Source organism: Typopeltis vanoorti, chromosome 25 (genome assembly GCF_054136105.1).
Source record: "Typopeltis vanoorti isolate ZY-2024b chromosome 25, IOZ_Tvanoo_1.0, whole genome shotgun sequence".
NCBI lineage: Eukaryota > Metazoa > Arthropoda > Arachnida > Uropygi > Thelyphonidae > Typopeltis > Typopeltis vanoorti.
In genome coordinates, this window is record NC_143573.1 from 53,508,645 (window position 1) to 53,527,068 (window position 18,424).

The 18,424-nt window shown below is 37.0% G+C and overlaps 1 protein-coding gene across 10 annotated transcripts in view; it reads left to right on the forward strand.

The window, feature by feature from the left end:
• The window catches only part of LOC150092750 (xylosyl- and glucuronyltransferase LARGE1-like), a 676,688-nt gene that overhangs the window by 594,101 nt on the left and 64,163 nt on the right, over positions 1-18,424 (forward strand). For all 10 annotated transcript variants that reach the window (XM_090414755.1, XM_090414753.1, XM_090414752.1 and 7 more), the window contains one exon: positions 11,461-11,616. In XM_090414755.1, coding sequence (XP_090270881.1) covers positions 11,461-11,616 — 156 coding nt within the window. The remainder of the gene's footprint in view (positions 1-11,460; positions 11,617-18,424) is intronic.

Genomic DNA, 18,424 nt, shown 5'->3' on the forward strand with positions numbered 1-18,424 from the left:
ACTCGCCTTCAACACAGATGTCGCTATAAATTCGAATAGCTATTTAAAGAGAGTGCTGAGGCCTTACTTCAACGCCCTAACTTGAATGGAAAGGACTGTATATCCTTGTCAAAAATATGAGAAATTTTAATCTGAATTAGACACTAATTTTTTTTTTTAATTGAAATCTTTAATTCTTACATTAGTCTAATGTTATCTTTAATTGAATTTATAAATTAAGATTGTTATATGAAATTGTGAATTAATACCTATAATTTATTCATATCTCTGGTGAAATTTACCTCTCTTTAATGCTTAGAATGTAACATCACATTGTTTGTATTCCACCTTGTAAAAACTGTTCCTATCAAGCCACTGAGGATAGTCTGTTAGTTTCAGACTGAAATATTTGGCAAATATTAAAATATTCTTGTGTTAACATGTTTATAATTCTTAATTTAATGTCACAAGTGTCTCTCAAGAATAGAATAATAAAAGAATAGAATAATAATAATTATTATTATTATTTACCATAGGTTCACAGTCTTTTTTATTAAAACAAGCACGTGTGCTCTGCATATTAGAAACAAGTTCATTTTTGATTCTTGGAGCAACTTCTTGAAGATGTTTCTTCATAATTCCCCACAAATTCTCAATCGGATTTAAATCTGGCGAGTTTGTTGGCCAAGGAATTACATTGATTTGCCTTTCTTTGAGCCATCTAGTACTGGTCTTGGAAGTGTGACAAGAAGCCAAATCTTCCTCAAAAAAGAAATTACCTTCACATAAATCTTCCAATGCCAGTAACATAAAGTGTTCAAGAATTTCTTGGTGCACTTTGGAATTGACTCTTTCGTACACAATACACAGAATATCTGGACCATCTGTGGTCATACAAACCCATACCATGACAGAGGTTGCAAATTTCACCAAACATTTCATGCATTCATTATCAATTGCTTCTTGCTTAAGATGCCAAACACATATCCCTTGATGACCATGGAACACACAAAACATACTTTCAGCACTAAAAAGTACCTTTTTCCATCCTCTTGACCTCCAGACCACTACTGCACAACAGCCTTTGCTTATACCATCACACTCTAGCTGTCTTTTGCTTGGAAGTCATAAGCAGTTTTGTCTTAGGCACACGTGATTTAAAATCCAATTAATGAAGTTGTCTCAACATTGTAGATTTAGACAGTTCTCAACATTATAGATTCACACCTAGTTCTTTCTATCTCCTGTGAAAATATCTTACTTCGAAAGTGGTTTTTCTTCATGATATTCTTCTACCTCCTCTCATCTCTTAATGTAGTTATTACCTTTCGACTACTACTGCAGCAATTTTGAAAACTCTAGTTATTAGAATAATGTCTCAAAACTCTACTCATGCTTGCTTGAGAACATTTCAATTCCTTAGCTATAAATTGTTGAGCTTGACCTTCTTTCTGTAGATACACTATATGAAACTTCTTAGCTTCCAATATGTCACTCATTTGACATATGTTTAGCAAATGATTAACTGAAATCCACATGCAAATGATTCCTCACACACAAGTCAGTTCTGCAGCTACAGAAATGTATACTATTTCTATGCTCTCCTCAAAACCAAATGGAAAAATTTGGAATGTTCTAATATTTTGAACTATGATAAAAATCATTCTAATTTTGTGAATGTTTTTAAATAACAGTTTTCTTATAATTTATATTGCATTTTTTGTGTTTACATGGTTGTATAATCAACAAAGTATATAGATTTAGATGATGCTAATTTATATTTGGTAATTTTTCTATGCAATAAATTAGATTTGCAAATTATTCAACACATTTTCTTTGATTATTCTAATTTTTAAAGTCTTAGTGTGTTTTTAAATTAAAGTCAAGTTCAAGGGGGGGGGGGTACCATATGAAAGTTGTAAGGACTGCCCAGAAAACTGTAACCATAATGCCAACATGTGTGGATTAAGGAGGTAATCCTTAATTTCACCTGTATAAGGCACCAATTAGCCCTCACTTGGATTTCAGTGCACAGCGCCTCCGTAGCGCAATTGGAAGAACGACGGTACATTGCGCCCTTCGATTGGAATAGGCCTAAGTTCGATTCTCGTCGCGACGGGAGGAATCTTTATCTGGTCGATTTCAATCAATGGTGAGTTAGCCAATCTCATACGGAGGTAGCAGGGTTTTTTCTCCCAGAAACTCGGGTTTTTCATCCCGCATACATACAAATCGGCCCTTCAGAACACACGCAATTTACAGACAAAAATTACTAGTTGTGGTGGTGTTGGAGGTGGGCGGTAGATGGCGTTGATTCGTAGTAGAGGTAAGGTGTAGAGACAGTTGAAGATGTCCTCCCGCGATGAGTCTTCGGACTCCTTGGAGGTATCAGGAATAATAATAATAATAATAATAATAATCTGGCACTGATTTCAGTAACCTGGCAATTCTGGTTGATAAAGAAACATTGCAGAGAGCACAGAAATGAATAACTAAGACTGTCTCAGGAGTCTGGAATATTGAATATGAGGACTGACTGGTGGAATGTGGTATACAGAGCTTGGTGGATAGGAAGAGCAGTGATATGATTGAGATCTATAAATCAGTGAGAGAAGTCTATCAAATAGATACAGGGGAATTATGCATTGGATAATGGGTTACATGAGAACAAGAGGTAATCCCCAGAAACTATATAAAGATCATGTGAGTATGGAAATGAAAAGGAGATTTTTTGCTTGGCAGGTGGTGAAAAAAAAGGTGAATGCATTGCCAGGATAAGTGGTGGGTGTTCCAACATTGAATCAATTCAAGACAAGATATGACAGTTATCGTGGTGTGTGAGTGTTTAACCTTCACTGATGAGTCTTCAGATTTCATTGAGGCTTGAAAGTAATGCTAATACTAATAAACTCAAACTGTCACATACTCTTCCTATAGCAATATCCTCCTCTGTCAACCAGGTCTCACTCATGACTATAATTTTTGTTTTCATTACATCTACTAATGCTAAGAACCGCTTACTTTTATTCCTAATACTACTGGCATTTAGTATATACATGTGATAGATGACCACCAGGTTAATGAGTTGAATCTCAAACTAAATGTCTCCCTTTCTATTTCCAGCATTCATACTTTTCTTTGACAAAACTAGTCTTACGTTTCTTAGACTCATCTCTAATAAGTTATCATCATGTCTCTCAGTCTGTTATTAAACTCACATCTTTTACCATTTAATTTAATAAAAGTATATCTAGTTTCCCTGAGTATTCTATTCACAGTCATTATTTCACTTAACAGTAATTTCTCCAGTAATTTCACCTGACCCCAAAACCATTCAAGTGCAATCTAACATGCAAGTACAAATCTTGCTGCCCATCAAGATCATCTCCATACATCAACATTGCACACCATTTCTCCTACACAGTCTGCTTACTGCATCATTTGAAATCACAACTCTCCTTCTGAGTTTACCTTTATCATGGCAACAGAGTTACAATCTTGACTCTTTTGATCTTCTTTTCTCAACAACTCTCATACCATACTTATCTCCTTTCAAATTCCAAACAACTTTATCTTTTTCACTCAAATCATATAATTTGCCATTGCTGCTAACAAATATTTTTTAACTAGCTCCCCATGCATTGCTGACCTGTCTTCCTTCAAATTCTTCCATCCTTTGTACTTCTGCATGATGGTTTTTAAGTTTATTATAATCAACTATCTTATAATTCCAGATAAATTCCTTCCTCCTTGATACTTCTGAATGCATATTCTTCCTCCCAATCAGAACTAGATAGTCACTCTCTCCAACTTGGAACAAGTATATCTCAGTCACAATGAAATCCAAAGTTCTTTATCCTTGTAATAAATTTAGTTTAATCTTTTATCCAAGTGTAAGCAAACAAAGTTTGTGCCTGAAGTATTTTCAGGACTGAGGCAACTCGTAGTAAAGGTGGACCAAGCTCTCATCCCTCCTTGTCTCAGTATCTCCCATAATGCAAAGCACATCTCCTTGCAGACATGTAATACTATGCATTAAGGAAAGGGACACTACCCAGACTAGTTTCGACCTTTATTGAGGTCTCATCAGTGGGATCCAGACCCAGAAGTGGTGATACTAAGGCAGACGCAATGGAGAAGTCATATTTACCTATATGAGTTGCCAAAAGGTGCGTCACCTTATTATTAAATGAGTCTGAATTTAGAGAAAGATGTTGGAAGTTTTTTTTTTCACTTGGTTAGACTATATAAATTTAGTTTAATCCTTTATCCAAGTGTAAGCAAACAAAGTTTGCATCTGAAGTATCTTCAGGACTGAACAAGTTGCTTCAATCCCAAAAATATTTTAGGCCTAACTTTGTTTGCTTACACTTGGATAAAGGATTAAACTAAATTTATATTATTATTATTATTATTATTATTCAGCCTCCAAGGAGTCAAAAGACTCATCGAGGGAGGTCCTTCCTAAGACATAAAGTCTGTCAAGACTCATCGAGGGGAGGTCCCCCCCTGAGAAACACAAAGTCTATCATACCACTCTTTAAACTCACTGACCGTTCTCGCTCCCACCACTTCATCAGGCAATGCATTCCACAGCTCAACCACCCTCCACACAAAGAAACCACTCCTTACAGTCTAACCAAGTGAAAAAAACTTCCAACATCTTTCTCTAAATCCAGAGTAATTTAATAATAAGGTGGTACACCTTTTGGCAACTTGTATAGGTAAATATGATTTCTCTGAAGGATTAAACTAAATTTATTATAGTCAAACCAAGGAAAGAAAAAACTTCCAACTTCTTTATCCTTGTGTTTTTTTTCATCACTTGTTGCAAAAGACATATTCCCCTCAGTAACTCCAGAAGTTAACTTCCCTTAGTATACTGCACTTGTATGCTGCTGCTTCTTCTTCCCAATTTTGATTGATATAATTAAAATCTCCCAACATGATCACCCATTGTGCAATTTCTCTAAACATTTCCTGCTCATTATTCTCTATGTTCTCTGGTATTATAGCAAGAGCCCACTAAATATCCTGTCCCCAACTTTACCCTACACCATATGTTCTCAAAACCATCAGTACCATTTCCCTCTTGAATTCTCTATCCTAAGAGGACACAACCCCTCACTTACCATATTAGTATTATATTATTACATGATACCTCCAGGGAGTCCATGGACTCATCGAGGGAGGACGATTGCTCTACAACTCTCTATCACCAACTCCATCTACAACAAACCGCATCTATATCAACGCCATCTATTGCTGATCACCACCACCACTAGCATTTTCACAGACAATCACAAACATCCATGCCCACAGCAGGATTCGAACCCACAGCTTTTTAACTGGAGAGTGGATATGCTAACCACATGTACCTTCCCCACCACCACCACTAGCATTTTCACAGACAATCACAAACATCCATGCCCACAGCAGGATTCGAACCCACAGCTTTTTAACTGGAGAGTGGATATGCTAACCACATGTACCTTCCCCATGAGGGATGTCAGACTCCTGCCTAAATATGTTATACCCTTCAGTTTCTATCCCTATCAGGAAATCCTTCTCTTTCAATTAAGTTTTACTGATTCTAATAATCTTTGGACAGAGTGTCAATCAATGCCACTAACTCAAATGCTCTTTATTCCCAATAATCCTGGCATTTATATATAGAAAAACCAGTGCACTGTCATTATCCCCATAACTGCTATCTCATCCAGTTCCATGTCTGTATTTGTATTAAGGTTCTGTAATATTCTAAGTACTTCCAATTCATTTACTTTTAGTCTCACATGAGTTAATGTCACATTTGGCACCACCACATCTCCACCCCCATGGTGTGTCCTTGCAAAATGATCACTCAGTAATTATTTTGGCTGTTTCTGTTACCTTCCTCTCATCAACATTCCTTAAAGGTATCCTTTCATAATCATCCTTCCTTTTACTTGCCACATAACAAAAGAACTTTTGTTGATTTTGTTTGGCCTGCTTAGCTAGCTTCCTCTAATGATTTGCTTTTGTCTTCCTTACAAGTGGTTATCCTTCTTGCCTCTGCCTGCTTAGTTGTTTGTTGATCACATTTCTCTATACCTCGAAAACTTTTCTTTTTCTTCAACTTTCACTTAATGATGCTACTCATTCATTTATTTAACTACTACCTGATTTATCCTCTCTAGATATTACACTCTAAAATTGCCTTCTTCTAACACCCTTTAAAGAAAGCAAACATCCACTATCTCTATGCTAACATCTTTCCTCTCTAAATTCTTATGGCACAGCATTGTTCCAAGCTGGCTTCTTAGTTATTCACAATGACCTGCTTTGTAATTCCACATATATTTCTTCTTATATCCCTTCTTAACAGAAAATTTAACAACTAGAAATCTCTCAGGTCAAGCAAGAATGCATGATCACACTTTCTCTCCAGTCAGAAGCAATGTTGCCACATAGGTTATTTTCCAAGTTTCTCTTACACTATCATTTGTCTCTATCTCACATCAGATAACCTCAAATGCAGTTTCCCCTTCTACATTGCTGTCTTCCTCTTGAAATCTTACTCTTTTTCTTCAGTTCTACTGTCATTAGCAAATTCCTCCCCTTCCTGTTCCCTTTGTTTCTCTCTGAAAATAAATATACTATACCCATTGCTCATCTTCTGTCAACAGTATCTCATTAATTATTATTATTATTATTATTATTGTTATTATTATTATTATTATTATTATTGGCCTCCATGAAGTCAAAAGGCTCATCATGGGCGGTCCTTCCGAAAAAACACAAAGTCTATCAAGACTCAACGAGAGGAGGTCCCCCCCCCCCTAACATGCCACTACATGAACTCATTGACCGTTCTTGCTCTCACCACTCCATCAGGCAATGCATTCCATGGTTCAACCATGGAATGTTGAACCCTCCACCCTCCATGCAAAGAAACCACTCCTCACCCTCTTGCTCACAGTTTCCTTTCGTAACTTCCAGGGATGGCCTCTTGTCATCACTCCTTCCCACTGTTCAACCAAGCGAAAGAACTCCCCAGTGTCAACCCTGTAACCACCTCTCAACAGTTTAAAAGTCTCAATCATATCACATCTCCTTCTTCTATCCACCAAACTCTGCAGTCCACATTCCCTCAGCCGATCCTCATAACTATAATTGTACAATCCTGAAACCATCTTTGTTATCCACCTTTGTACCCTTTCCACAGTTAATTTATCCCCTTTAAATCCTGGGGACCAAATCTGAGAACAATAGTCTAAGTGTGGTCTGATCAGGTCTTATACAACGGAATGATAACTGTTTTATCTCAGCAGGTCAGCGTCCTTCTCATTATTGCAGCAATCCTCAGTGTTACCTTCACCACCTTTGCAATATGTCCCCTAAATTTCAGGTTTCTATCAATCATCAACCCCAGATCTCTTGTCTCCCCTACTTCCTCCAATATAACTCCTCCCATAGAGTATGCAGTGTCCCATCGATGTTTTCCAAACCTCAAGACCTTACATTTTGTGGCATTAAATCGACACTCCCCCATTCATTTGCCCATTTATTTAGCTTATTCAAATCCTCTTGCAGGGCTGCCACATCTGCACTATTACTAATAATCCTTCCCAGCTTCGCATCATCCGCACACAACTGAATATTCCATTGCATTCCACTGACAATGTCATTGATATAAAGGTTAAACAATATAGGTCCTAGTACTGAGCCGTCTGGGACCCCACTTAACCCTCTGCTTCCTTGAAATTGCCCCACCATACACAACTCTCTGATACCTATCAGACAGCCAATCCTGAATCCAGTTGACCAATCTGACATCCAGACCCATGTGCTGTAACTTGAATATCAGCTTATCATGTGGCACCCTGTCAAATGCCTTCACTAAATCTAAGAAAATGGAAGCATATGCCTTTCCCTCATCTAATGCTCTTGTAACGTTATCATAAAAGACTAGCATATTGCTAAAACAAGAGTGCCCCTTCACAAATCCGTGTTGACTTTCACAGATAATGCTTATAACTTTTGGCCAGATTGAATTAACTAGGGACAAAAATTATTACAAATGATTCTATGTGCAGACTATGTAAAGCAGGGTAATTTGTGAATGACATGCAAACGAAAATGGCTATTAGTTTAATATTAGTAAATGTGAAGTTATGCACTTGTTGTAATGAAATATCCAATGGCATATTGTATACTGGTGGGATTATGCTAGAAGAAACTGATCAGGCTAGAAATTTTGGAATCTTAGTAAATAGGAAGTTGAAGTTCAATGGTCATATAGTAAAGACTGTAAATATAACTCAGAAGATAATTGAAATGCTCAAGCAAACCTTGACATGTAAAGATAAGGAAATCATTTTGCCTCTTTACAAAGTCTTGATACAACATCACTTGGACTATTGTGTGCAGATCTGGCCTCTTGGTTTCCATGGTGATACTGATACAGTGAAGGGAGAGAGCACAAAGGTGATTGTTGAAGATGATATTATTATTGTGGAATACAGATTATGAGGACTGATTGAGAATTTGGACTGCAGTCACTAGTAAGCAGGAGGGAAAAAAAGGTGTGATATGATTGAGATTTATAAACTTCTGAAAGGATTATACAGGATACCAGGATGATTATTTTTTTTTATTTTATGAAGGGTGGGGAGAGGATGAAATGGCATCAATGGAAGTTCAGAATGAATGTAAGTAATGAAAGGTAGATTCCACTCTCACAGAGTAGTAAATGATTGCCTTTGGAGGTTGTGAGTGCCCGTAGTATGAATGAATGAATTCAAGAAAAGGTATGATGTGGTGTGAGTAATACATGACCTTTCTTGATGACTCCTTGGAGGTCTCTTGTAATAATGATAATAAATAGTTAGGGAAATTAGATGTGTGGGTTGCATGAGAGCTTGGATGTATGCATTAAGATGGAAATAAAAATTGTGATTTTAATGAAAATGCAAGTGACAGAAAGAAAACGAGAAAACGATATTCTTACACCAGTTTTGTTGCAGGAGGAAGAGTGACTGTGGCAATTGGGTATGGATTCGGCTGTAAATCAACTTCAGCAGCTTAGAATGAGTCAATTTATAAGAGTTAAATATCTATCAGTCAAGTGGTTAGTTATTATACATGTTAATTTTTCTCGGAAGCATCAGGAATAGAGGTCATAAGTTCTTAGTACTGAAGTTCTTAACCACACCTTGTTTTCCAGGAAGGATATCTGGGTTTTGCCATTTTACTATATTCCAGTAAAGATATCCTTACAGAAACAGAATGTGATTGGTATTCATCATTGCTGATTATTTGGGTATGCAGAAGACTCACTCATGACATTGACAGGAGAAGTTGACTGACATGGTATCAGAAATTTATAGGCTGCATGGAGATGCTGGGTCTAAGAGATGTAGGATAACAGGGATTCTGCACTTTGGACATTGTTTATTATTGTTATTATTATTGGACACCTCTAGGAAGTCCTAACACTCATCGAGGGAGGGCACCTACTCTACAACTCTCTGTCTCTACCGCTCAACCTCATCCACAAACTGCCCCATCTACTGTCCACCATCACCACTATTATTTTCACAGACAATTTGGCTGGAGAGTGGCTACACTAACCACTCGGCCCTTATGTCCTTTTCTTCCTCAGACTGTCTTTTGTGAAGAAAATTAGCAAATTTTCTTGATTCTAAAACTTGAGAAACTTTTATGCTGTGAAAGAATGTTTCTTCTTATTTAAAAAATGACTTATTTTAATTTCATTGAAATATTTCTTGTTGATATTTGTAATTCTTTTGTACAAATATCAACAAGAAATATTTCAATGAAATTAAAATAAGTCATTTTTTAAATAAGAAGAAACATTCTTTCACAGCATAAAAGTTTCTCAAATTTTAGAATCGAGAAAATTTGCTAATTTTCCTCACAAAAGACAGTCTGGGGAAGAAAAGGACATAAGTCCCAGGTGGTTAGCATATCCGCTCTCCAGCCAAAAGGTTGTGGGTTCGAATCCCGTCTTGGGCATGGATGTTTGTGATTGTCTGTGAAAATAATAGTGGTGATGGTTGACAGTAGATGGCGTTGGTATAGATGAGGTGGTTTGTTGATGAGTTTGAGTGGTGGAGACGGAGAGTTGTAGAGTAGGTGTCCTCCCTCGATGTGTCTTAGGACTCCCTAGAGGTGTCCAATAATAATAATAATAAACAACAATGTCCAAGTGCAGAATCGCTGGTACTGAGAAGTTTGATGCAACATCTCATCGAGTACCTCAATGTTTGGTTTATTTCTGAGAATTGAATTTTAAGATGACATACTATATCTCAAAATCAAAATGATGGTACCGGCATGGTGAAATTGAAATATCTTACCATCTGGGGGTGTCGTTTGGTTAAACTAAACCCATGCTGTTTTCACGAGGAAATCAGGACGAATAGTGAAAAGTCAGCCATTCGTATTGTATGCGAAATATCATTGGGATATCCAGATGATAATATCTGGTTATTTGATGATGCAAAGTAGCAGAGAGTGAGAAGCGATACAGAATCCCTGAAGATTCATTTGAACAAAGTTTTTTATGCAAATAATGAATGTCATTTCATTATTTTAAGCATAAGTTTTGGACTGAGGACATTGCAAACTATATTAATGAGAATTAGATGCAAGCAATAAATGAAGATGACTATCTGGGAGTGAGGATGGACAGAAAGTTGAAGTTTAGGGGCCACAGTGCTGAAGTAGTTAAGTCATTACATTGGATGTCTACAATATCTGGATATCTCCTGAAGAGAACACGTATTTCAGCACAACAGTTCAGATGGAATCTTATCACAGCCTTGTAAAGTAGAGAATTACTTCCATATGCCTACAAATTGGTGCGATGCTGCTCTCCCCCATCACCTAGGTTTTAAGGTGAGGGGAGGGGGGGGAGGACAGCTGAAAAGATTCAGCAATGAATAGCCAGTGGATAAAAGTTGATATCTGATCTATGGAACTGCATATATGAGAAGAGACTGATGGAATGTGGTATTCAAAGTTTGAGTAAAAGGTGGAGAAAAGGAGATACGATAGAAAACAGGCAAGTCAGTAAGTGTTGGGGATCTTGCATTATAGATACAAGGAGATTTTTTATAAACCTCTTATTACTTATTACAAGTAGATTGGAAGAGGGGAGAGAACTTGGTATCATCCCTAGTGGAAGCAAAGTTCCTTGAACTCCCTGGAGTTCATGCATGATCAAACTAACATAATACAAGCTAATATAATGTAATAATTATTTGGTGACAGTAATGGCTTCTTACTTCTAGTAATTTTTTAAAACACCCCTTGATGATCTTCATCAATAGATGATAAAATATCAACTATGATATGATTAATAAAATTATATTTCTTGAACAGTATTAAACTCCAAAAGCAGTTATATTTTTCTAAATATATTTTTATATGAACAAGAATTATTATTTTTTAATATTTATTTTATTCACACAGCCATTTTATCCAGTCAATTTGCTTAGAAATGTTGCCCTACAACAGGTAACTACTCCTTTTGTGTTTCTCACTGACATAGACTTCTTGCCAATGTATGGGTTATATGAATACTTAAAAAAGTCAGTGGCAACAATGGGATTGGAATCCTCAACAAAGGTAAGCTAGAATAGCCTTATTCATAGGAATAAAAATTGAAACAATTATTTTAAAACTATAAGTGTAGGAGCTTTCAAATAAAATTGGATAATAACATCTATATACCTTGGTAGCTGATGGAGAAATTGTTGTATTCACAAAAGGAAATGGTGCATATATAAGTGAAAGTCTTATCATTGGCATGCATGCATATAAATATGATAGACTGTATGAACGTCATTGAGATCACTTCTTTTAGAAATGTCCAAAGTTATTTTAGCTGTTCCATATATTCAGGATATAGCTAAAAAAGATAGCTCAAGTACTAAATAAATATGACCTTCACACCATGATCAAACTGTTAACTTGGCATACTATAGACAGACAGAAAGATCTGTTAACATCCACCTTAGAGAACACAAGAAATGCATTTGCTATCATCATCATGACAAGTTAAGACTAACACACCATGCTTTTGGAACCCCCCCACTCCCCTTCACACAAAATAGAATATGGAAAAAAGCTAATGTGTTATACATAAATCATTACACTTTCCAAACCTCAACAAGTATGGCTGTCTTAATTTGACTAAATTTTAGGAGAGAGTCATTTAATGATCAATGCCAGTCCAACAGTTTTGGACAGCATCAAGTTAGGACTTGAAGTGTTTTGCCCATTACAGTTTTATTTCCTACCACTCAATTTTGTTCCCAGACAATCTCCTCTTGTACAGCAACTTTTCTTTCTTTACAATGCTTGTCACCTTCCTAGCTTGCACTTTATACTCTTCATGGATCTGATCGCCACCAACTGTCTTGTACCACATATATCCAATAATTCCACATATATCCCTTTTTGGAAGTAACCTCTTCTTGTTTCACTACTTTTATTATTATTATTATTACGGGTATCTCCATGGAGTCAGTAGACTCATCGCGGGAGACCCAAACTAGCAAAACAATATCTGTCATATCTCTTCTTGAATTCATTTACAGATGAAGAGCTCACAACAAAGTCAGGCAATGAATTCCACTCATTCACCACCCTCCAGGCAAAAAACCTTGTTCTGACACCTTTGTTAACCACACTCTTCTTTAATTTCCAGAGATGACCTCTTGTTCTTCCATCACTATCACACAGCTGAAACATTTCCCCTGCATCAATCCTATAAAAACCTTTTAGTAATTTTAATGTTTCTATCATATCCCCTCTTCTTCGCCTATCAGCCAATCTCTGCAATCCACAAGCTCTCAATCTATCAATGTAGGGAGCATTTTTTATATCACTCACCAACTTGGTCACTCTTCTCTGAACCCTCTCCACAGCCTCCTCATCTCCAAGGAATCCAGGTGACCAGACCTGAGCACAGTAATCCAAATGTGGACGTATCAATGCTTTATAAAGGGGAATAATAACCTCTTTATCTCTGGATGTCAGTGTGTTCCTCAACAACCAAGTAATCCTATGTGCAATCTTGGACACCTTAGCAATGTGTCCTCTGAACTTCATCTCCTTATCTACCAATACCCCTAAGTCCCTAGCCTCATCAATCTCTTGGAGTACCTTTCCATCTATGTAGTACACAGCTGGTAATCTTTTAATCCCAAAATGCAAGACTTTACACTTTTCCACATTGAACTGACATCCATTTTCTTTTGCCCATTTTACCAGCTTATTTAAATCCTCCTGCAAACTTTCAACATCAGCTTGATTTTTTATTGCACTACACAACTTTGCATCATCAGCAAACAACTGAATATCTCCCTTTAAGCCGTTTCCTATATCATTTATATACAAATTAAACAACATTGGCCCAAGCACAGAGCCCTGAGGCACACCACTGGTCACCTGCCTCATTCTGGACTCGGCTCCTCCATACACCACCTTATGGTATCTCTCCCTGAGCCATTCTCCTATCCATATCACCAATTTAATATCCATTCCCATCTGCTCCAATTTGCGTAACAGTGTTCTATGGGGTATCCTGTCAAAAGCCTTAGCAAAATCCAGAAGTACCACTGTGTAGCCAGTTCCTTTGTCCAACTCTGATGTTATTCTATTATGGATAGTTAATAGATTGCTAAGGCAGGATCTACCTTTAACAAAACCATGTTGGCCTCTATAGAGTATCATATCCTGATCCACCCATTCTTGAATTTTGTCTTTAACCAACTTTTCCAATACTTACCACTACTCCTGAGATGGTGATTGGTCTGTAATTCAATACTGCAGTTTTAGAGCCACCCTTATGCAAAGGAACCACTTTGCCTAACTTCCACTCCCTAGGGACCATACCAGAGTTCAAACTTAAATTAAATATCCAGGTAAGAGGGGTTGACAATTCATTTGCACATTCACGCAACACCCGAGCTGATATTCCATCTAAGCCTACCGCAGTGTTTGCATTTAAGTTTCGCAATATATTTAATACCTCTGATTCTTTAGCTTCAATTCTCACATTAGGTATTGCTATAGGTATAGAGATATCCTCACTTGGGTGATAGACTTTTGAGAAGTGATCACTCAGTAACTCGACTATTACATCTGATTTTGTCACCTCAATACCATCAGCACCCACTAAGGTTATCCTTCCGAAGTCATTCTTCCTCTTACTTGCCACATAGCGGAAGAACTCTTTGGGATTACCCTTGATCTCTTTGGCTAAGGTCTTCTCATAATCTGATTTAGCTTTTCTTACTATGCTGGTAACCTTCCTAGCTTGAGCCTTGTACTGCTCATGGGTGTCCTGATCGCCCTTCTCCTTGTAAATTCTCCATAACATTTTCTTTTTTTGTAGTTCAAGCTTGATACTACTGCTCATCCATCTAATGCCTGCCTTGTTTGACCTCCTGACCATGGGGACACAATCTGATATTGCTTTCCTCAGATACCCACTGATTTTATCCCAAGCACTGCTAACATCTTTCCCTTGCAATATGTTCTGCCATGGGATGGCTGCAAGCTCACTCCGAAGCTTGTTATAATTGCCTAACCTGTAGTTTCGTACATACCCCTTCTTAATAGAAAAATCCACAGATTTTGCAACCTCCCAAGTCAATACCACATGATCGCTTTCACCAACTGGAGGTAACGAGGTCACCTTACTTATGCATATAACCTCTGAACCAATAACCAGGTCCAACACTCTCACACCACGTGTCCCTTCAGTTACGTGCTGTTTCAAGTAATTATCTTGTAGCAGATGTATGAACTCCATTTCCTTTTTGCTACATGATATTTCCTCCTTCCAATTGATATCACCATAATTAAAATCCCCCATAATAATCACTAAGCCTTCACTCATTGCACTAAGTTGCTGATGCATGAATTCAATATCTCCCCCTGTACTCCCTGGCCTATAGCAGCATCCAACTGTATATTTGGTTGCGTTGGTCACTATTTCGCACTAGACTGCCTCAAATGAACTCTCATTCACATGTCTATCATCATGATATACTACTTTCTTTGGCTGCAACACATCAGCTATCATCAACAGTACTCCTCCTCCTGTTCTATCTTCTCTATCCTCCCTGAAAATACTGTACCCATCACATTCAATTCCAGTGACCACATCTTCTGCTGACAGCCAAGTTTCACTAATGCCTACAACTTTTGGTGAGATTTCACTGACTAATGCCAAAAATTCTTCTCTCTTATTTCTAATGCTTCTAGCATTGGTATACAAAAATTGCAGATTCCCTCTAGATCTTGTACCGGCTTTAGAACTGATATATAAGTCACTAACTACCGTAGTCCTATGCCGATTTTTTTCCCCTCTCTTCTACAATTTATTCTGCCTATAAGGATCAATAAATACACAATCAGTGCTAAAGTTTCTCTCTCTTACACTCAACCTTTTCAATATTAGTTTCCCTGCCCAATAACTTCAACCTGTTCAGAAAACAATAACTTCTTCAATCTCTTATGTCCTTCCATGTTAAGATGCAGTCCATCTCTAGCATACAACTGCCTTTTTCCTTCAAACACACTCCAAACATCAACAAACTCCAGACCTCTTTTTCTGCACATTCTTGCAATCATATCATTCATTATCATTGCTCGTCTACTTAACTCGTAATTGTCAAAACGAGGCAGCACACACACTATTCTCCCATTGACACTTTTCTTCTTCACAATATCTAATAATGTTCTTAAATCTTTTCCTACCCGATTTATACTACCTCTCAGGTCATTCGTACCCACCATAACTATCATCTTGTCTGTTTCATGCCCTCTCTTTATTGCTAAAGCCACTCTTTCTATTGTACCATCAGCCAAGCACTCCTCATGCATACCACTCTCCATACCCTTAATCATAGAATCACCATATATTTTACCACTATTAACTTCATTCAAGTTCACACTCATGGACTCATTCTCTACACTATTCAGCATGACTCTCCCAGCTTCATTACTCAACTCTCTATTACTTACCCCCCCCACTCTCACTACATCTCATTTCTTCTTGGCCACTTGTGGTTTTATTATGTTGACTCCCAATCACTCCCATACTATTTATTACTGAATCATTCACCAAAGACTCACCCATATGTAATCCTGTTCTAGTTACTTCAGCTAAAGTAATCTCTATAGTCCTAATTTCTCTGTTTAACACATTAAACTCAGCTTTAACTTCCAGTATCTCCTTACCGATCACTTCCACTTCCTCATGAAGAAGATGAAGGTCATTTTTCATTTTCATAAACTCCCGCCGAAGTTCTTCCGCTACGGTCCCGATGTCAGCTTCCATTCCTAAACGCTCCAGCCTATCCCGACACTTCTCACATACGTCGACATTTTCTTTCTTTTCATTTTGCCAGACCGACCACAGATCCTTCACATTTTTCGGTGCATACATGTAGCAGTTTCCGCAACGCATCCATTGCGAAAAATCTAATGCTGAGCCAGCCTTTCGTGTAATAGTAGAAGTCCTGCGCGCCGCTGACATACGTTTCTTGTTGGACGCCATCTTTACACGTTGATATAGTGAAACAAACGGCAGTGAAAACACAATATATACAACACAGTTCTAAACAGTAATACCACTGAAGGACACTTGTTTCTAACCGATGCACAATTTTAGCACAATTTGTGACAAAAAGCCACACCATATTTAACTTTACAAACACGTTTTCTAGACTAGCTTAACTCGACCGCCACATTTACCAAGGACACTAGCGCCCTAGATCCCTACTTCCCAAACAAATACTTCATGATCACTCTCACCAACTGGAAGCAGTGTTAACACCTCATTAACTGCTACATCTTGTGAAGTTATTACCAAATCCAAAACACTAAAGCCTCTAGCTGCTTCAATCCCATGCATGCTGCTTAAGATATTTATCTCTCAGAAATTCAACAAACTCATTCTCCTTGTTCCTGTATACTATCTCCTCTTTCTATTCTATATTCCTGTAATTAAAGTCTCCCATTAAGGATCACTTCTTTTTACATGCCCAACCAATTTGCCTAAACATGTCACAATCATGTAGAAAGCTTTTTACCTTGGGTATATACTATGTTAAAGATACCAAGCAATTATATAAGCTAGGTTTTAATCCTTTTGTCCCAAGTAAGCAAACAGACAAGTAAATCAAGTTTGCACCTGAACATAGTTTGAGTCTGAGGCAACTCGTGGTAAAGGTGGAGTAAAGGTGGAGTAAAGGTGGAGTTGCCTCAGACTTGAACTATGTTCAGGTGCAAACTTGACTTACTTGTCTGCTATTCCTCCACCTTTACCACGAGTTACCTCAGACTTGAACTATAACTTGAACTTGGTATCTTTAACATGTCACAATCAGTTTTCTCTACATTCCCTGGCATATTACAACATTCTAACTGATATACTAGCTTGTTAATTTCAACTTCATAACATACAGATTCAAAATCTGCACGTGCTATCAATTTCCACACTTTGTGAACACAGTTTCTCTTCAATCATTAACAGCACTCTTCCTCCTCTTTTCACCTTTCTAAGGGATACTAATAGCATCTATATACAAATAGCCTGACTGTGAAGATACATCATATGCAAACTTTGCTTACACTTAGGTAAAGGATTAAAGAAGAATATAATTTCTTGGCAAATATAATTTACTTTGTAACCAAGTGAAAACACTTTCTACATTTTTAATATGACAACCATTGGATATTTTGTTAAAAAGGAATTTCAATTTTAATGAATTCAAAAATATGTAAGCAAGGCTAAGTCAGTATAGTCACTTAAACTGAATGGGAGAGGAAAGTTAACAAAACAGGTGGTTGGTGCCAGTAAAAACTCAGAGGAAGACCAAGATCTACATAGACTTATGAAGTTAGTAGTGCTCTATAAAGCTGAAGGATAAGATCTAAAAATAGTATAAACCTAACAAATAATAAATTAATCTGAAACTTAATCTGAGTCTGAAATTGTTAATAGGAAGCTAGTAGTAATGTAAACTTCATGATGTAGTGTAATATTGTGGTACACTGTAGTAGTTTTCATACTGCCCTGATACTCCTTGAGGAGGTAGTTATTAATGAAATTACAATGATAATAATAATTTCTTTATTCTAAATATTAAAGGTTTCTTTATGCAAAACACTATTCTATATAAAAAAAAAAAAACATTAAATTTTTGCACATTAAAGGAAGAATTAAAATTTATAATAACTTATTCCATAGGTTTTGGTGTATACCATTTTACTTCCTAAATACTAAACATTGGCTTGGGCTAATGTTGAGTTACTGTATCATTAGACAATTAGACAAAATTAGACATATTGCAGCGACAGGTTTTCCTTCCCAGAAACTTGGGTTTTTTCATTCTATAAACCAGACATACTCACA